Genomic DNA, 21,976 nt, shown 5'->3' with positions numbered 1-21,976 from the left:
GTTTAATAGTTCATCATTACTCTGTATATTGTAGAGGTGAAGTTGGTCCAATCACATAATAAAAAGGTTCAATATTAACCAGGGTTTCACAGTAAATGAATGACATCTCTGGTGTCTGACTGCATGCAGCAAAAGCCTCTTAAACATCCTGAGTCCATCTTTGATTCACAAACAGAGGAGTGCTCTCTTCTTTTATTCTGAAGCTGTGTGGCCCTTTCTGTCCACAGTTCTAGAGGTATAAAGAGGAGGCTTTTATTTTGAAGGGTTTCATCCTCTGTCATGTGGTCGTTGCAGTTCCTGGAAGCTTTTCGGAGATGAAACCGAAAGTAGTGAATAACAGACCAATCAGGTCTGTGGGAGTGTCAGAAACGTCCTTAAAGTCAGGGCTGTACCCACAGAGAGGTGAAGTCTGTCCGCAGTGATGCTTCATGACCAGAGAACCATGGCGCTCCTCTTCCTCCTCTCTCTCCTCCTCATCCAGACTCTGATCTCATCTGCTGCTGACGGTAAGAAGTCTGCCGTTATTGCTCACTAGTTTCTGATGAATCATGTAGAAAAATCAGAGGAAGGAGAGGATGCAGAAGGCGTCTGGAGCCTTTTGATTGAAATCATCACATCTCCGGATCAATCATAAACATCATTCTGTTATAAAGAGGGTTTTAATGATCATCGATCACTAATGCAGGTGCGGGTCTGTGCCCGCGCACGCGTGCATGTGCGTAGCAGGGCGTCGTCCAATCCTGTCGCAGGAAAACAGCTCAGTGATGAGTTGCAGACTCACTGTTCACCATTTACAGGAAACAACCTGATGATGTATGCAGAGACTGAGACTTTGGACTCTGATTGACCCAGGAAATCAAAGATCTGTGCGTGTTTGACAGATTCAGGAAGAAAATAAGATTTAAAATAAGGTTTTACAGGATTCAGTGTTTGTTTTTGTCCTAATTTAAGGAAAAACAAGAACAATTTAAGATAATAATAATAACTAATTTTGAAATTATTTTGGATTGAGAGAGCGCTATGGTAACTTAGAGGCTTAATACATTAAACAGGTCACAGACACAAAAACTAAAAGTTGAACTAGAAGCAGAAAGACTTAAAAGAAAGGAGCTGATGATAAAGGACAAGAGCACCGGAAGTGTTCACTTTGGGTTCATAATGTCAAAATATGAATTTCACCTTCACTGCTCAACTTAATTCACACTGTTGTCTGCAGGGCTTAATTTGGGCCGGATCCCGGCGGAACAAGATCCGGCGCCTCTCAGATCATGACCGGCACTTATTTTATTGGATCCAGCACCTCCAGGGGAGGCGGGTACATGATACATTTCTGCCAGTGAGTGTGTAAACATAACGTCTAGTGTGTAGAGGAGTACTGACTGTGTGTGACTGTATGTTGTAGCCTATGGGTAGGCAGGCTAAACAAAAAAAAGCGTCATATCCACGTAGCCTATCACATCCTGACTTGTGCGCAAAAGCATATCGGTAAACAACCGACCAATCACAGACAGTCAGGCGCTGTTTTCTAGTGGTGGGCGATACTGCAAAATTTAATATCGATCCAATACCAAGTAAATACAGGACCAGTATCAGCGATACCGATACTCGATACGATACTTTTTACCTATAAAAGCAACGGTATACATAATTATTAAATTGATATGAATAAGGCCAATAAAAACTCAAAAAACATAATCTATCATTTATTTATCAGTCTTAATAAATAGAACTGATTCTTTAACGAGTTATCTTTAACTATCAACTAAGTATTTGGGGTAAAACATATTTCAAAGCAGGATTTTAACTTATATGTTTTTTGTAATATGGGACTTGATTTTATCTTTTTTGTTTTCCCAGTGTACCTAATGGTTAGACTGTTTAAATTAGTTCATTAATCCGTGGACTATTCAATGTGTGGTTTGAGAAAATGCTGCAAAAAACGTTTTAAACTTTGGAAAACGCAGTCAAATTATAGAAGAAAAACTGGTAAACAGTAATAAAGAGGAACACATTTAGAAGTAAACTCTCAAAGTCAATTAAAATTAATCGCAAATGTATCAGAGTCAGCTACAGAACTTCTTTCGTTCCTGGTTTTTATGACTAACGGCACTAGCTGTGGCTTTGGCTCAATGAAAAACACCATCAATGTCTTTCTTCGGAAAGTGAGCGGTGCAGATTTGTCATGAATCTCACATCCTCTTCATGCATCAGTTTTTTTATAACTTTGAGATAAAAACTTATTAGACACTGGAAATGCTGACTCAGCTTTGCATTTTTGTGGAAAGTTATTTCACAAAGCTGCAGCAGTTTATTTCTGCCATTCTCTCCAGTTTGATACAGACATGAGGCCTCTGAATAACCGTGTGTGTGTGCCTTGAGTGTGTATGTGTGCGTTTGCTCTATCTGATTGGTCGCCAAAGTCACGTGACACGGAAAACTGTGCAGTAGCGGACCTTTGGCCCAACAGACAGACGAGAGCGACTGCAAACAAACAGATGGGGTGCATGGTTAGACGTTTTTTAAAGTACCCATTTAATATCGATACTTTTAAAAAGTACTCGATACCAAATGAGTACTTTGTAAATATCGATATATCGATACTTTAGGATCGATACGCCCACCACTACTGTTTTCAAAGTTAACACTAGCAGCGAGAGTTAATTTCAGCTAACAAAATGGACAACCGAACATTTATGAAGGTAAAAGATAAAAACAGCTGCGTCTCAGGAGTCATCAGCAGCAGTCACTGAAACAACAGCTGATGCACCTGCAGACACTGAGTTACTGTCACCTGTACAGGCAGCTGAGAGCTGAGATGAAGAGTTAGCAACACCCGCTAGCAGGCTGCTATCACTGGGTACCTGAATCACAGCAGGACAAACGGGACAGCCCATAGGGAAAAAGGCAGCTGTTCATCCGTGTCACAGTGTCACATATTGCTATATTAAGGTAAGACCAAGTTATAATTATAAATTTGGCCACCATGCCTTAACGCTAGCTCTTTATTTTTGCTATCATTATTTTTGGATGCATTTATAGCGTTATTACGAGATAAAATAAGCTGTCAGCAGATCATTCAGTGACGCCTGAAGTGTGTGAATTCTGACGTGAGCAGTGCAGGGCTGTAGTTTCAGCCTTTCTACTGTCTGTTTTGGCATAGATATAACGTAGGCTTGTGTGCTGTGAACTGTGGAAGCAGTCCACAGATCTTTGAATGAAAAGGCACTAAGATGAGAGACAGAGGGTCATCCATGATCAGCTGATAGAAAAGTTTAGTTTTAGCAGACAAGCTCTGATTGGATAACAGTAATATCTACTAAATACTAAATGAAGTGACAGGTACAATTTCATAAATAATTATTTCAACAGAATAAGCTGTGTGTTGTGAAAGTTTAGTAATGTTTATGCTGAGAGAGGCTAAATGAGCTGTCCTTGGTGCTGAAACACGGCAGATTTGACTGACAGCTGCCGCTCAGAGAGAGTGAGTGAGGGAGAGAGACGGTCTCCGTCAATGGGTGATTGTACGTGCTTTTCTGCAGCTGATTTTTTTTAATCATTTAGGTTAATAGGTTGTTTGCAGTCACACGATCTTCTTGGCCCGTTTTTACACATGGCACTGATTTTTTCGTTTTTTGATGTATTCCATGACTTTTTTGTCTCTGCCTTACCGCCGGAACAACACCCGGTCTGCGTTCCGGGACCTGAACATTTATAAATTAAGCACTGGTTGTCTGACTTATTGGCTGTATGGATGTGCATGAATGAAAGTGTAAAGATTTTTAATCCTGTTTTTTACATTGGCATTTATTCAAAGATTGCATACACAGTATTTTTGTCCCTGACCTGATCAGCAATATTACTCAAGAGATCTCCTTGGCACATGTACAGTGTCTATGAAAGGTATTCACCTTCTTGGATGTTTGATCCATTTACAGGCTTTTTACAATCAATATATGCTGATATTCACAGAAAAATATCAGATGTAAAAATGGGCAGAAATTTTGATATCTGCTGATTCTGATATCAGGCTGATGATATCGTGTATCTCCAGACATCGCATTTTCTGCTAGAGAGAAGAATTCATGGTTCTAGTGGTCCAGGTCCTGGTCCAGACCATCACACTACCACCACCATGTCTGACTGTTGGTCTGATGTTCTCCTGATGAAATGCTGTGTTAGTTTGACTCCAGATGGAACGGGACGCACACCTTCCAGAAAGTTCAGCTTTTGTCTGGTCAGTATTTTCCCAAAAGTCTTGGGGATCATCAGGATGTTTTTAGTCAAATGTGAGACGAGCCTTTGTGTTCTTGTTGCTCAGCAGTGGTTTTGGTCTTGGAACTCTCCCATGATGCCATTGTTGCCCAGTCTCTTTCTGATTGTTGAATCATGAACTCTGACCTTAACTGAGTCAGTGAGGCCTGCAGGTCTTCGGATGTTGTTCTGGGTTCTTCTGAGACCTCCTGGATGAGTCACCATTCACCTCTGTTCACAGTTTTCTCCGTGTGTGGATAATGGCTCAGAGAGGTTGGTTGGAGTGTTTCAGCCCTGCTCAGAATGGGCAGAGGGGTTTTTAGACATACAAAAATCCGAATGTTATTTTCTTCTTGTGTTTTTTCAGCAACAAACTTCATGGATGGTCCAGATTTTGCTAGGCTAAAAGAGATAATTAGTAATGAAGCTCCTTTCATTATCATTTAGAGAATTCAAACAGCCTTTATAATGGCTGACACTCAAATACTTCCAGGTCATTTCACTCTAGTGATGAGAAGTTCGGCTCTTTTCAAAGAGCCGGCTCTTTTGGCTTGGCTCCCAAAAAAGAGCCGGCTCTTTCGACTCCCAAACGGCTCTTTATTTAGGATCTTTTGTAGCCCTATATTTTAGAGAACAGCACTGAGGCCCACTGGTTCCTCATTCAGAGAACAGTACTGAGGCCCACTGGTTCTTTCAGAGAACAGCACTGAGGCCCACTGGTTCTTTCAGAGAACAGTACTGAGGCCCACTGGTTCCTCATTCAGAGAACAGTACTGAGGCCCACTGGTTCCTCATTCAGAGAACTGTACTGAGGCCCACTGGTTCTTTCAGAGAACAGCACTGAGGCCCACTGGTTCATTCAGAGAACAGCACTGAGGCCCACTGGTTCCTCATTCAGAGAACAGCACTGAGGCCCACTGGTTCCTCATTCAGAGAACAGCACTGAGGCCCACTGGTTCATTCAGAGAACAGCACTGAGGCCCACTGGTTCCTCATTCAGAGAACAGCACTGAGGCCCACTGGTTCATTCAGAGAACAGCACTGAGGCCCACTGGTTCCTCATTCAGAGAACAGCACTGAGGCCCACTGGTTCATTCAGAGAACAGCACTGAGGCCCACTGGTTCCTCATTCAGAGAACAGTACTGAGGCCCACTGGTTCCTCATTCAGAGAACAGCACTGAGGCCCACTGGTTCTTTCAGAGAACAGTACTGAGGCCCACTGGTTCCTCATTCAGAGAACTGTACTGAGGCCCACTGGTTCTTCATTCAGAGAACAGCACTGAGGCCCACTGGTTCCTCATTCAGAGAACAGTACTGAGGCCCACTGGTTCTTCATTCAGAGAACAGCACTGAGGCCCACTGGTTCATTCAGAGAACAGCACTGAGGCCCACTGGTTCCTCAATCAGAGAACAGTAATGAGGCTTTGCAAAAAATAATGGTAAATGGCGCATGTGCAAACACGCCTTTACATCCGCTCGGCTTTAGGTTAGGTTTAGCATTTTAATTTCCACTGGTTAAGGTTAGAACTAATGCTGAGCAGAAGTAGACGAGTGTTTGCACATGCGCAGTACAAGTCGGGTATCCGGGACGGATCGGGTAGCGACACCCCCCTCTGTGTTTTCACATATTGGTATAATCCTTTATCCTCACATGTGATTGGCCGCATGGCTGCCATGCCGCCATGCAAGGTTCTGACCAGAGCTGGGGCTGAACACTGTGAGAGCTAAGCTGTGAAAGGAAAAAACTGGGAGCCGGCTCTCACTCTATGCGAGCCAGCTCTTCTGATTCACTACAAAGCATCGGCTCTCAGAGCCGCAGCTTTTGCTCATGACCCATCACTATTTCACTCTGTTAGGATTCTTCCTAAGCTAAAAGGACTATTCATATGGACCCCAGGTGTCCTCTCTCACTAGTCTCCTTCTTGCACGTTCACTCAGTTTGTGAGGACGGTCTGATCTAGGCAGATTTACACATGTGACATATTCCTTCATTTCTTCATGATGGATTTAACTGAACTCTGGGGGATGTTCAGAGCCAAGGAGATGTTTCTGTAGCCATCCTCTGACTCAGAACTTTCAATTACATTTTCACTGATATGCTTGGAGTGTTCTTTTGTTTTCATGGTGTAATGGTAGCCAGAAATACTGATTAACCAGTGACCGGACCTTTCAGACACAGGTGCCTTCATTCTACAACCACTTGAGACACATTCCCTGACCTCAGCTGATCCCTATTTCACTAACTGTGAGACCACTAGCACCAATCGTCTGGACCTCTGTTGAATAAGATAAATCTCTTTAAAGGGGCTGAATATTTATTCAGTCACTTATTTTACATTACAGATTTATATTGAATTGGCATTACCTGTTTTCACTTTGATATTACAGTTTTTGTTGTTGTTGTTGTTGTTTTTGTCAAAAAGCCAAATTATTTTACCATGATTGATTTTTAAAACAAAAACAGGTAAAACATCCCAGAGAATGAATACCTTAAAAAATTATCTATCTTTCTATCTATAGGCACTGTGTAAAGTTTTGGTTTTGAAAATGACTGAAAAATTCTCCATAGGACTTCAACAGATACTTTATCACCATTAGTTTGCATTAATTGTTTTTGGATAGACTTATTGATTACTTGACTCATCATTGATAATGCCCCTTTTTAACTTTGAGCACCTACCCATCTAAAGGTCTCTGCAGGGGTCTGCTTTCATGTGACTGTTTAAGTGCCTTTGCATGCAAACAAACTGATCCATCCATGTGTTTGTATTTCAGAAACAGTGCTGAAAGTGGAAGAAGACAGAGACGTTGTTTTGCCATGTTCCCTCAGCTCCAAGGACGAGAACCTTGAGTCAAAGCTATTTGGCTGGAAGAAAGACCTGAACATTGAGGTGTTTATGTACGACAGTGGCCACTATTATGGCCACGGTTTTTCAGGTCAAGATAAACAGTTTGAAGGTCGAGTCTCACATTTTCAAGATGAACTGAAGAACGGTAATGCCTCCATAAAGATCACAAAGGCAAAGTTGGCTGATAGGGGAAACTACACCTGTATTTTCCCACGTCAGAGTCAGAGTCAGACGTTCCACATTCAGCTTCTTGTAGGTAAGTTTTGTCATCAGATGCTTTTTAGAGTTTAAGACACACAGGTTGCTTCTGGCTGGTTTTAAAGCCACAGGTGATTATAATGGAATTTCCCCTTGTGGGGCAAATAAAGGAATATCTGATCTTATCTTGATAATTAAGTCAAGATCTTGAAAAAACAACATCTGAAAATTACTTGATATATTTCTGAAAAACTTATCAATCAAAATACATGGAAGCATGTCCACTGTAGGCTTTGGTCACTTCTCATAATCCAAATACTCTAAATCAGCGATCACATGACTAATATGGCAGAAATTTACTAGCTATGTGGACCTCATATAATTTCAAACATTTGAATCTTAGATTGGTTTAAACAATGAAAAGACATTTTATATATATTTATACATATTTTTCAGATTCTGTTATTATTTACTACTTTAACTATTACTACTTTTAAAGGCAATATTTTTTTCTGTTTTAATTTTAAATAAATATTGTAAAACATGTAATTCAATGAGTTCTTAGGCTTGTAGCCGACTGGTATTACCCTGAGGCAAAGCAGAGCCAGCTCTGTTGTCTTACTTCTAGTCTTTGTGCAGCTGGCTTTAAATAGATTAAGAGAGATAAATGTGTGGTATCCAGTTCTTATTTTACAGAGGAATATAATCAAAAATACCTTAAAAAAAGAAAAAAGGTCAATAAGAGACAATTATGATTAGTTTTATCAAACAACTAACAGTTAGTGAAGCTGAATCCATTTCTATCCTGATTATTTGATTGGAGGAGACTCTTCCAGGTTTCTTATCACTCAGAGTTAGGGGTGTTTTAAAAATGTCTCACAATAGAATTATAAAGAGGCCATTAAATGTTTTTGAGTTTAATCTCCAGGATCAGAGCAGAAAAGACTGGTTGTGAATTTACTGCCAGCTAAAAATGTTTTTAAATCAGAAACATGAATGTTTTGTATTTATTTCATAAAACTGGTTCTAATTCTCATTTATATGGCAGTGATATCTGTGTATCATGTTAATAATATCATAAAACAATCTAATCTTTTTCAGTGTTTTGATTTTCTTCCCAGAGTGTATCTTAAAGGACCGAACAGCAGAGAAGAAACCAGGTGAGTCCTGATGGTGTGCACACACACACACCCCCCCACACACACACACACATATAACTTTCTGATTACTATTATTATGGGAAATTGATTCAGTCCTGAATAATTCAGTTACAATTGTATGAGCTCTATTGGCTTGGAAAATGTGTTTGCATTGCCAAAGCAGTGTACTTATAAATTATATATTTGATACATCTATAGGACAAAAATATAGCATAATAATAGCTAATAGTAAATACAAAAATAACACGTAAGTAATTATAAAATTAGTAGACTGATTAATGATAAATTATTTACATTGGTAAGAAACTGAGAAATATTGCTGTAGATACAGGCAGATAAAGTTTTGTACTTCACCTAGCAAAGATGGATGTAAGGAATGCACAATATTGGATTTTTGCAGATATTTTAAAATCCTTTTCAGCAAGTATTTAAATGTATTTAGACTAAAGCTGGGCATTTAATAGAAATTTAGATAAAATCACACTATTTCTCACTGCAATTTTCAAATCACAGCAGGTGCAATATTTTTTTTATCTGAACTGTGTGTCAAAATACCAGTTTAATACAGTTTTTGAGGCAGAGATGTTATGCTTGACACGTCATGCAAACATTCAAGAGTAAATTTATCTTCAAGAACAACTTCAAAAAAAAAAGTACTTACCTTGTTTTGATGCTTGACAGACATACAGACAGGATGTCCGCGCATCCTTAAAAAGTCTTAAAAAGTCTTAAATTCATGTATCTAAAAATTAAGGCCTTAAAAGGTCTTAAATTCATTAAAAATGTTATATGCTGGTCTGAAATTCATTACTCATTTTCGGGGCAGGACTATTTAAAGGTTTTTTTTTTTTTTTGGTTTTTTTTTTATCTTTTTAAATCTTATTTTTAAACCTTTCCTGCTCCGGCACCCCGACCGTAGTCAGAACGCACAGGACAGAGTGGCTACCGCTCTCTCACTCTCACTCGCCCCACCCAGACGCAATTTGACCTGAAAATACGCTGGTACGACTTTGTCTCTCTAAACGACGCAAAAAGCTGCGGACATGTGAGTTCTGAGGGAAATGTGCACCATCGTACTCATGTCTGACAGCAGATGCAGCAGCCTGGTGAAGCAGTTTAAACTAATTATGCAGAGTAGCGGAGAATAACGAGTCTGCTGAACCGTTATATCCCCGCTCCCCCTCCTTCCTGCCCTCTGCCTCCCTCCCCTTGGAGGTGAGAGAGGTGCGCTTGCCAGGCGCGCAGTTTTACCTGTTGCCACAGAAACTTCACTTTGATTTAAGATTTGAAATTCATGCCCAATCCTTTAATTTTTATTTCCTCTCGTCATGCATAATCCTCTGTGTCTGGAGACTGAGCGGCCACGCGCCGCAGCTGATACGATGATGAGAAAGTGACCTGCACGAGCTCATACGTCACGGTGTGTTGGCTGTCAGTGAGAGGACAGAGCGCTCAGTCTGCGCTAACTTCTGATTAAAGATTAGTGTATTAAACGATGCATTTTCTCTTCACTAATATTGTAGCTGCTGCTGTTTGGTTAACAAGCTAATAGGAGTCTGATTATAGCATACAGGTCTGATATGACACGGACAGACAGACAGCAGTGTCTGAGAGAGAGAGACAGGAGCACACTGCATAAACTTTGTGTGTATCGTTAGGGTAAAGACACGATTTGGTGATAGATTTTTTGTTTTATTTACAATTAAACTCCAATAGTGCTGATGTTATGATTACACTGTTAGAGAGATCAGCTCTATAAACATCAGACTCAGTGTGATAGTACAATATCCAAACTCTAGCAGTGTTTAATGAACTTCTAATAATGTTACAAATATTTTCCTATTACTCTGAGTATTAGTAAATATGTAAGGGGTGTCCAAACTATGGCCTGTGGGCCAACTGTGGCCCTTGGTCCTTATGAATTGGCCTGCAAGAAATCCATTAAAAAGGCCCACATAAGAACATAAAACTTGTACTTCACTGTTTTTCTTAGTTTGACTAGGCTTAACAATATTGAGGTTTATACAATATGGAGATATTGGCAAATTAGATTTAGCCAATATCAATACCAATATAAAAATGCATAGACCTAACACTTCAGTCCTTGAAACTCAGGTAAAGGGTGAACACAGAAACATACTTCAGTCTCTAGAACACACTAAAGTTTAAGTAAATAGGATGAACACAGAAAAAACTTCAGCTGTCTGTTGGTCCTGCCTAAAGTAAAAAAAAAGAATGATAAAAGGATTACAGCAGCAAATAACAGCATGAATGGAGCTCATTTTCTCCTCTGTCTGATCCATCTCAAAGTGTGATTTCCAAATCATATTGTTGTAATTGTCTTCAAGCACCAACACTTCTATAAAGTTAGTCAGCTTCCTGCAGGTTGCTCTTGTTTTGTGTCTGAATGTGGAGATGGACCATCAGCGTCTCTATTCTATGCTGCACCCCAAAATCCTTAACAATGATTGGCTGTTAGCTTTGTTAGACATTAATGTAGGGCTCTAATTTAGGCTGTTTTTCAAGTACTTTCACTTACTGAACATATATTTTGGTTACATGTTGGTAACCATGTAAGAAATATTTTATATATTGTGCTACAGGTTTTAACTTTAAGAGCCTCCCATGGACAGGTGTTGAAAATTAGCACTTTACTATAAACACTTACAGCGGTGCATCTGGGACCTGTGTATGAGTAAATGTCACAGCATCAGTGTTACTGTGTGTCCATGTCAAATAAATGCTTAATAAATACAAAAAAAATATTTGTTCTGTGCTACAAGATTGTCAACCTCTGTAGCACCAGTGCTATGTATATGTATGTGTTCCAGTTCGTGAAGCAATTCAGACAGTGAATGGGGAAATTACTGTGTGCAAAGCAAAGGAGTTGCAAAAATCTGTGAGAAATGCCACTCGACTCAAGTGGTACTCAAAATATTTTGCCAAGGTTGGCAGGTCTAACATAATTCTCGCAGGACTTTTCGAGATATAGAGAGGCTAGTTTCTTACTAGCTGCTGATATAAATGGTTATCTGCATGCTTGCTAGCTAGTCTGCGATTATGGGTAAGTGCAAATTTATTGAGAGTTGGCTGGACGACGTCCGTTTTCGAAGTTGGCTCTTGTCTGTTGCCAACCCAGACGAGGCCAGATGCATTCCGTGCAAAAGGACCTTCAAGCTCGGCACCATGGGGGTTAAGGCTCTCGAAAGCCACATGCAGTGCGAAAAGCACAAAACCACTGCCAGGAGCCACAAACAGACCCCAGCCATATCACAGTTTTGCGTCTCTGCCCCTGGGCCAGCGCCGCAGACAACGGTCCCGAGTGACACACATGCTATGCTTGGGTTGTAATACAGTGGGATCCCCCAACCATCGCCTATATTTATAGTGTTTTTGGTCTTAAATTTCATTCAAGGTGGCATTAAAAAGGTCTTAAAAAGTCTTAAATTTGACTTGCTGAAACCTGCAGATACCCTGACAGAGACATCAGATCATCCTTCCCTTCAATACAACAATTCATATTGAATGTAATGAGTCAAAATAATCACATTTAGATCTGTTTTCATTTAGATATGCCTTTGTTGAATCTACCAAATATTGTGTTCATAAAAATATAGAATGATTTACTGCTTGTTTGTTGAGAAATACATAAGATGAGGAACTTAAATATTAATTGCAAACTGCAATTACAATGTTGGGAAAAAATAATTGCATTTTCCCAAATTGTTCAGCCCTAGTTCAGACCTAAAATTTCAGTCTTTAAAACACAAATTTGAAGTTTGAAAATGAACAGTTAAACATATTTATGAAGAATAAGTTTGTACTTTAAATTTATATACACTTACTCACATATGTGTGTGTGTAATATATGTAAGGGTTAATGCCCAAAGAGGTGTCCAATTATTAGGGATTAATGGACTTCATGGAAGCCTGAACCGTCCTCCACTGCCTATATATATAATCTCCACACACACACATACACACAGTGTATGAAACTGGCTCATCAATAAAAAGAGCTCAGCACATAGAACTGTACAATTGACTCACTATGACAGTTCACACAACTGTAGAGCGCTTACCACTCTGGAGTTGTTCACTGTATACGCATCAAGGCTTACATGCACACATGGGTTCACTGCAGAGTAGACTGATGAGCTTTACTGCATTGTTATGTTGGTGAGGCAAATTAGACGATGAAGGTCAAATTAAGACTATGGTGGAGCAGCATGGTCTAGGTGATGGGGGACAGATGGGAAATGCTGCTTTATCCTGGGTACACTGAAGTGAAAAGTCTCAACAGGTCAAGTTATTCAGTCCGTCTAGTTGGTGAAGTCTGAGTGTCCTAATAACAAAAGGAAATACTGTTACATCTAGTATTTGTGTTATGATGAGCAGGGTTGTTGATTGGTACTTTGTGGAGTCTTTTTAACATGTCCCTGTGAAAAACACCAGGATCTTTAATTGAGCCTTATTAGGATTTTTTGTTCCTGTCTCTTCCTCTTTTTTATCTCTTAATGCACATGTAGTATACATGCAGATATGTGATAAACAAAACAATTACATTATTATATTTCTAATGTTGTAAATGGTCTAAATTAATATGTTCTTGTTTTCTGTTGACAGGTGCATGTCCAGAGCCATATATCACACTTGATGAAACAAACAACAAGGCAGAGCTCCAGTGTAAGGTTCGTGGAGTTTGTAATGACCTTAAAATAGAGTGGAGGAACAGCTCTAATCACAGCCTCTCTGCTACAAATACAACACACAAAAGAGAAGATGGCAGCTACGACATCGTCCTCAATGCTACTGTGACCAAGTCTGACACCTACCGCTGTGTTATTACTCAGGAGGACATTTGTCATCAGGTTTCCTCTCCACTGAAAGTGGCCATCAATGGTAAGACTCTTCATATTGATTTAATGTGAAGATAATTTCTAGAACTTTTTTCTATGTAAAGACTAAAATCATGCTAATTTACCTTAAACGAGGTAAATAAGATAAAGTCACATTTCCACATTTTTTTATGTTTCAAAGTGACTGAAAAAGTTAATGCATGAAACTTTGACACTTTGATAAATAAAGTTAGTTCATGCAGGACATGAAGTCATATACCCTGCTGGAATCAGCTGTCTGCCTGCTGAATGAATTATTCTCAACAGCTCATTCTCTCACCAAGGCAGTACATTTAAATAAGACTACCTTGTTACAGATCAATGCTACACCAACACTGATCACCTCGATCTGCTGCTACTCCACCACCCCAGTCTCCTCTTTGATAGTCTAAAGTTTTGGTTGTACCAGTACCAGTAGAAACAGGAACAGGGGCAACTAGTAGAGAATGAAAGAGACGTGGCTAATCCATGTAGAGGTCCTGGACACATCTGTCAGCCCAGACACATCTGGTACCAACACCAGGTTAACATCATCAAAAATGCGTCCTGAACTCATAATACCGACTTCAGACATAAGTCTGAGTAACCCCCAGTACCTCCAGTTACAAGTTTGTAGCAAATGGAACACATTCAACTAGGGTGTGACATCATTCCCAGTTTCAACATCCAAGGTAAATAGAGCACAGCATCAACATAGCTTTACTTGTCTAAACCAGGCTTTGCTTGACTAGTGTGGGAGTTTTTCTGTGTTTCAGAGGAGGATGATGAAAATTTTTGGACTATGATCAATACTTTGGCAGAAAGTATGAAAAGGCACTAGGTTCATCTGCTGGAGCCCAGAAGAAGTTTTCAAATCAGACACTGAGACCAGTATCCATCAGTCTTGTGGGACTCGAGTCACGAGATCTGATTTGGAGGACTCGTGACTTGACTTGGACCCAGGTGCTGATGACTCGGGCTCAGACTTGAACTTGGACTCGAGCTTCAGGACTCGAGGATGAGAGAGGAGGGCTAGAACTTTTTTTTGCTGAAGACTATTTTATTCCGTAATATTTGTTGTTTTTGTGTGAGAAAACCCCTCATAACTGATCAGTGTTCATGCAGCACCCAGTGTGCGTTCACCTGCATGCGCGTTCACATGAGTCTAACCTGCTGTCTGTGAAAACAACCAGAGGAAAGAGAGAGGAGGAGCGGGCGAGCCTGGGTGACAGAGAGAGGAGCTGATAGGTTGATAGGAAGTTTAAGCTTGTGACTCTTCTCTGTAATCTACAAGAAATTAAACTAAAATGCAGCCAGCCTACCTGTAAGCAACCCCTTACTGAAGGATGGTCTGGCTCTCAAACTGATGTTTCAGTCATTTTTAATTTTTATGATAGTTCCTAAACCATTCTGTGCTGAAAACACTGTAAGAAGTAAAAAATCAAAACAAAACAAAATATTACTACACATGTGCACTGAAAAATTGATCATTTTAGCTCTTATAAAATTTCAGATGTATAAAACTTGACTTTAATATTATGCCATTTTATCCTTCACAGCGAATATTAGCTTATTGATTCTAACATGAATTTCACCTTTCTCTTTTTGTACATGAAAATTTCACATTAGAATGCACCAGGTAAACATAAACAACTCAAAATAAAATATTGTAACTGTCCCTTTTTAAATCTTAATCAATATGAAATGCATTTTGACCTTGTTTATGCACATTTTCACTTGTATTTGCAAATGCAATACGCACATTCGTTAATCGGAGTCATGAAATGCAGAAACTTGCTAGCCCACACACGTGCTACAGTTGAACAAAACTACTATTTAGCACTTAAAAGTAGCTCTCTAATGATGAAAATGTAGAACAAATAAAGTTCAAACCTTGTTCACCAAACAGCAGGGTGCTTAACCAGAAAAATCGCTATTATTTATGTCGTAATTAGGGTTGTTCCTAGGGATGCTCCGATCCACTTTTTTCAGTTCCGATCCGATGCTGATAAATATGTGCCAATACCGATACTGATTCCGATATACAGTGCTTAACAAATTTATTAGACCACCCTAACCCTAACCAAAGTAAGGTTTATGCCACAGCTGCCCTAAATTAACAGCATTGGTAATTAGGGCTGCAATAATGAATCAATAAAATCGATAAAAATTGATGATTCAAAAAGTTGGCAACGAATTTGTGTGTCGATTCGTTGTGTCGCACGATTATGGCGTCACTTGGAGTGACACGGAGCTGTTTACGTCACACGCAGACGGCTGATAAACTTTACTTTGGCTTGGTTTAGTACTTCTCTGATTATAATCCAGTGTTAGTATACCAGACTGAATAAAAACAACCGTGCTGGACTGTCAGGCGTTCATGTAATCCATGATATTTGCCTCACTTTGTGTTCTAAATATTTGCTTAAACAGGAGAGAGGAGGAAAAGCTTGAGCTGGATGGCTATCCATAGTTGGGTGTGTGTGTCTGTGTGACAGAGAGAGTTTGTGTGTCCGTCTGTGAGTTCGGGTCGGTCTGTCAACAAACATCAACAAACTAACATTAGCTTGTTGAATAAGTGAGTGATAAATGTTTAGTCATCATAATATCAATAACTTTAAGAGGCTGAGGCTGACCTGTGGCTTCTCTGGGATAAAATAATTGCAAGAGGACGTAATAAAAGCAGAATCCTACTATAAGAGTCTTTTATTCAAATCATATCATCAGGCTATTGCCATTAGTATGATCTTTAAGTGTTTATGTATGTTTGTAAGGAGGGAGGCAAAGTAATAGCATAGAAAATATTTTAATATTTATAAAATAATTTATTATATTTTTGGTGTTTATTCTGTGGAATGTTCAAGTTATTTAATTTAACAGAACTCAAAAATTATTTTTTTTTAGTTTTTAGAATAAAGACATTTAAACTCTAACATTATTTTGACAGCTTTGGAATATCCATGTTGAATTTTTAAATAAGGGACCCCGCCCCCGGAAACATCTGATTCATCGATTAATCAGGGAAATAATAATCCGATTCATCGATGATTGAAATCAGCGTTTGTTGCAGCCCTATTGGTAATTACCAAAATCATTTTTTATGTTTCTGCAATGAATTGAATGTTATGCTTGATTCATTTCTGACTTCTCAGAGAAGCCCAGTGAGCCAGCTCAAATTTGGGTGAATTCAGTTTGAAATCCCTCATTCCTGTTCAAAATGGTAAAATGTCAAAGCTCACTGAAAATGAAAGAGTCTGCATTAAAGCACTTCATGATGCTGGATGGTCTCTGAGACAAATAAGCAAAAAAAAAAAAAAAAAAATATATATATATATATATATATATATATATTTTTTTTTTTTACAATTATTATTGTTGTTGGTATAATGTGTGAGGTTACATGAAGCTGTAGTAAACCACCCAGCTCCTCTTATTACAAAGCAAAACAAAAATTACAAAAATGAATTGAATTTAAATGTATTCCAAACAAACTTATTTGAACTACTGCTAAAAAATAAATATCACTTTTTATCAACACGGGCTTGAAATCCCTGTCTGTAATGCTCTTTAATGAACCCCCCGCCACTAGAGACTGTTGTTGTATATTGGGGGTCACTGCCTCCTGTTCATGAGATAGTGCTGCCACCTGTTGGCGATAGCCTGTTACACACTACGTTTATGTGGTACCACACAACTGTGTGATTAAACCAGCCTGGCAGCAAGTTGAAGTTTAAGTCTGCCTCGAGTCTCTTAATCAGTTGTAACTAGTAGTATAAGTTGTAGAAATACACTAGTAAGGACAGAAAAGCTGTAGCTTCAGTTAATGGCTGCAGCCTTCCTCTCTGACCTTTCACCCAGTGTAAACAATGAGAGCTCGCCGGTGGCTAAGCTAAGCTGTAGTAGGAAGACCGTTGTACGACAGTTTGCCAAAGTAGTAAATGGTAATAAAGTGGTTTGTGGGCTGTCGTGGGTTAAGCTCAAGTATGACTACTCACCCAGAGTGAAAAGAGGCCAAATATCAAAGCACGATATTAATCTGCAAAGAGGAACGAAGGCGGGCGGCACTAGCTATCAGTGCTAGCCATGCTAACGTCACACCCCCTCTTTTTTGTGTTCTCTCATCTTTAGACCTAGTTTTGACTATTCTAAATATAGATTTACATTTAATCTCCTAGGTAATCATACCGCTAAGAACATCCCCAACTAATACTAGCTCAGTTACACACGGACTGTCTCGTGTTAGACTGTGGTGCGTTCATGGTCTACCGCAAACTGTAGGATGGATTTGGATCAGTCACTTGGATTGGTGCCGTCAGTCAGATATCCGATCTATTAATTCCGTCCATATCAGACCTGATACCAATATTGGATCAGATCGGTCCCATCCCTAATTCCAATACCAGTATTGGAAATACAGTACATCTGATACCGCTTAAAATGCAGTTACTGGTATTAGCGAGTACACGAGTTTATGCATGGATCCGATACCATTTGGTTTAACTTTAGATTTTGCTTTGTTTAGCCATGCTGAATGTTAACGCTATAAACTGGAAATTAATTCTTCTTTGCTGTTGGAAAGCAGGTCATACATGGGTTACCGTTTTTAGAGCAGCGAAGTAGAAGCAAAGGACCCACTGCAGCAGCAAGGAATGGTGTCTGTGTGACAGTTTTCCTCTGAATGTGATCATTAAAATGCCTTCCAGACCGGCGCTGTTGTAAATGACAAGGATTGACAGTTTATCAAAAGTTAAATAACCTGTATTATTGTTATTTTAATATTGATCAGTAAAACCCAATAATCAGCAGGAAAACAACTTTAGGGTCACAGAGATGCTGTACATTATGATTCTATTTGTTGAGCCATGTTCTGAGTCAAATATAGGTCTAAAGTCATTTATTAGTCTGCACAGTCAGTCTAGAAAGTTCATGCTGGTATCAGATCAGTACTCGGTATCGGCCAATACCCAACACCTTGGTATTAGAATCATATCGGGAAGGGAAAAATGGTATCGGAACATCCCTAGTGAAAAGTGACTAAAATTGGTTAAAGTGGCAAAGAAAAGAGACTTCCGGTTATAGCACCCACGCAGATGGACGTGTTTTGCCTCGCTGTTGCTTCTAAAATAACTTCTAAAAAACTACTGCTCACGCACAATATCGGTAAAACAGAAGCATTATGATATCGCTAACCCAAACAAGACACAAAAGGGGAAGAATGAGCCGCCATCCAAGCAGACGAAGCTATTCGACTACAATCTCCGTGGCAGTGAAGCTCCGAAAGCTAGCAATAGCATGGCTATGCTAGACACTGATAAAGAGCCTGCAGACGGAGAGCCAGTGGTCGGCAAAGAGGGCGGGTCTGTGGGAGATAAGGTTGACCAGGTGTTGGCCATGTTGAGCTCAGTAAAAGATGAGATTGCTACAATGAAAACAGATTTCACCACGAAGCTCGACAACATGACGGCGGCCATACGAGACCTGATAAAGGAGATGGGCGAATGTAATGAACGCGTCTCACAGGGGTAACATCGTATATCTGGCACCGAGGATGAGGTGCTTGGCCTGCAGGCTAAAGTGTGCATGTTGCAAACTAAAAACAAGGATATGGAGGACAAACTTTTGGACTTGGAGGCCAGGTCACGTTTGAACAACTTAAGACTCGTCTATATGCCAGAAGGAGCTGAGGGAACCAATGTGTGCGCTTTCTTAGAGAGATGGATATGAGAGGCACTGGGAGGAGGTACTGGAGAGAGTGCACAGGATCGGGCTGAAGAGGGACAACACATCGCGCCTAAGAGCATTGATAATGCGTTTTCTCAACTACAGAGATAAGCAGGCGGTCCTCCAGGCTGCGTGGGACAAAAAGGACATTCACTACAACAACCAGCAGGTTCGTTTCTATTCAGATTTGGCCACAGGGCTGCTCCAGCAGAGGAGGAAGTTTGATCCCATCTGAGAGGAGCTCCAAAAGATGAACATTAGACATGGAGTGGCTTATCCTGCTAAACTTTTGGTGACTTATAGGGGTAAGACACATGTAATCAAAACAACTGCAGAAATGAATGTGTTCCTCAAGAACATCCAAGAAGTCTCAAGCCATGAAGAGCAGTAAAGAGCAGTAGAGTGACCTGATGGTCTGACATAGGGCAAGTGGACACAAATGACTGACACTTTATGTAGCACTTTTGTTAATTTGGTGATGTTCATGTTATCAAACTGAAGGTGGATGCTACGTAGGCATTTGCTGGATACATTTTTTGTTTATTTATGTATATAAGATGTTTACTTTTAAATGCATACATTTAGTTAAATGCTATGCGTTGGTGTTATGTTTATGTTACAAAACTAAGAGTGGAGGCTAAGTAGGCCATTTGTTTTATACATGTGTTTTTTAATTACATACATTTAGTTAAATGCTCTGTGCTAGTAATTAAGTGAGCAGGAGTTAAAACAAGATCATAATATGGCAGCAGCAGTGATTAGCAGTTTAGGGAAGTGGTTCAACCGATCCTCACTAGTGGTCCTTAGCGATAACAGGAGATGAACTGGGGGTGGTTGGGGAACACCCAGTGTGGGATGTGGGTAAAGGGAAGTGTTTATGTTCTACCTGTTGGATGTATGTTCTATCATCTGTTTTTGTTGTGCCCAAAAAATATAGTTTCATATCACAAAGAAACCTCATAGCCAAGTCACTATCAGTGTTGGCACATAACTTTAAAAAAGTAATTAGTTATAGTTACTAGTTACTTCTCCCAAAAAGTAACTGAGTTAGTAACTGAATTACTCCACTATAGAAGTAACTAGTTACCAGGGAAAGTAACTATTGCATTCCTTTTTTTTAGTTTAAATACGTCTAAGAACTTGGATTTTTTTCTAAGCAGGTTTCACAAGTCAGTTGCATAGAGCAACTTTTACCACTTTTTCAGCCACATTTCCCAGTTTGATATACCCGTTTATGCCAGTTTCTGACTTTTTCTGCCTTTGCTAACCCTTTTTTGCCAGTTTATCTCAATTTTCATCCCATTTCACAAAATTTCCACCTATTTTTTCCACTTTAACGCAATTTCAGCTACTTTTGAATTCACTTTTACCACTAGTAAATTTTTTGCCTTTTTTGGTTATTTTTCCATGTTTATCCAATTTTTGGCATTTCTAACCATTTCTGCTACTTTTAAAATCCAATTGCACCACCTTTCCCACCATGACTTGCCATTATTAACCAATTTTAGCTATTTTTATTGTATTTGAATTCTGTTTTCAACAAAAGGATTTACATTTTTAAGAGGGCTACTTACTACACAAATGAATCAAAATTTGTTTCTTTGGTTAGAGTGGTTATTATTCAGGATAAATATAAAATACCACAACTTTACAATGGACCATGATTTTGCTGGCCCCCAGTTTGGCTGGGCCCCAGAAATTTCTCCCATTTCCCCCCTAATGGGCAGCCTTGTCTCCTCATGACTATTCTCTGAATGTGCATGGCTGTGTTCAACCACCTTCAAGTACAGTGGGGGTCCCCGGTCTCTGGCATCTTTATTTTGGGGGTCGCAGGCTGAAAAAGTTGAGAACCCCTGGCATAGAGTAGAATTGCATAGACAGGTACTTAAACAGAACTTTTCCATTCAGTTCAGTCTGTGTCACAAGTTTTTGTGAAGCTGGAACAGAAAAATCCAGCTTTAGCTGCTTGGACAGCATGGCTCCGTATTCTTCCTTGTTAGCAGAGCTCACGTTAGCCACACTGCTATCATCATCAGCAGTGTCAACAACAACAGTGGTTTTGGCCACTAGTTTTGTAGAAGCGCGGGCCGTTGAGAGATGCTTCATTAGCTTAGAGTTGCGTACAACGGACGTGGACAAACACTTCACTCCGGGACATAATCTACCCTTCACATGTACGTTCTTGCCTTTTACCTCAAGGAGAATAAAGTAGTGTCTGTACTTCCACTTTGAAAACGCCAACTTTCCCTCCAGACTCTCCATTACTGTAGCTTACCTCTGATAGTTTTGGTGTGTGCGTGTGTGGTTTGTGTGTAAACTGAACACTGCCTCTGATTGGCTTACCATGAAAGCTTACTCTACTTTAGCCAATCATCCTCAGTTATGCAGTTGTCTCGTCCCTCCCTCCTCCCACACCAAAGAAAAAAATAAACAGTTTTGCAGCTCCTGTGGCTGAGAGCCAAGTTGGATGACAAGAGCTTCAATGAGTAGCTTTAGTTTATAACACACCCCATTTAATTCTCTGTAACGGTAATGGCGTTGTAACGATGGAAACAGTAATTAGTTAGATTGCCCGTTACTGAAAAAAATAACACCGTTAGTAAGACTGTTTATTTTAACACCGTTATTCCCATCACTGGTCACGATACAGTACTTATGTCTCAAGTTGTAGATCTTAATTTTATAACATGGAACTGTAGGGGCCTGCAACGCCTCCAAAAAGTTAAACAAGTTATGAATAAATTAAAGGAGATGGATTCCAAAATAGTGTTTTTGCAGGAACTCATCGTCTTGATGACGGGGGTGAGGAGGAGATGGAGGGGTAATGTGTATACGGCACCATTCTCATCCCAATCTAGAGGGGTCACGACACTAATACACGAGTCAGTTCCCTTTCAAATTAAAAACACTATTAAGGACAAA

General features: G+C 39.7%; 1 protein-coding gene across 3 annotated transcripts in view; it reads left to right on the top strand.

Annotated features, from left to right (window-relative positions):
* The first annotated feature begins 327 nt into the window (after positions 1-327).
* The window catches only part of LOC121507192 (CD276 antigen-like), a 56,103-nt gene continuing 34,454 nt past the window's right edge, over positions 328-21,976 (top strand). Inside the window, exons 1-4 of one of the 3 annotated variants that reach the window (XM_041783397.1) lie at positions 328-506; positions 7,034-7,357; positions 8,421-8,459; positions 13,083-13,358. In XM_041783397.1, the coding sequence (XP_041639331.1) occupies positions 422-506; positions 7,034-7,357; positions 8,421-8,459; positions 13,083-13,358 (724 nt within the window). In that variant the 5' untranslated portion in view covers positions 328-421. Of the gene's footprint in view, positions 507-7,027; positions 7,358-8,420; positions 8,460-13,082; positions 13,359-21,976 lie in introns of all 3 variants that reach the window. The other 2 variants (XM_041783396.1, XM_041783398.1) reach the window with 2 other exon arrangements.

Source organism: Cheilinus undulatus, linkage group 3 (assembly GCF_018320785.1).
Source record: "Cheilinus undulatus linkage group 3, ASM1832078v1, whole genome shotgun sequence".
Lineage (NCBI taxonomy): Eukaryota > Metazoa > Chordata > Actinopteri > Labriformes > Labridae > Cheilinus > Cheilinus undulatus.
The sequence above is the reverse complement of the archived record's forward strand: the minus strand, read 5'-3'. Positions and strand labels throughout refer to the sequence as shown.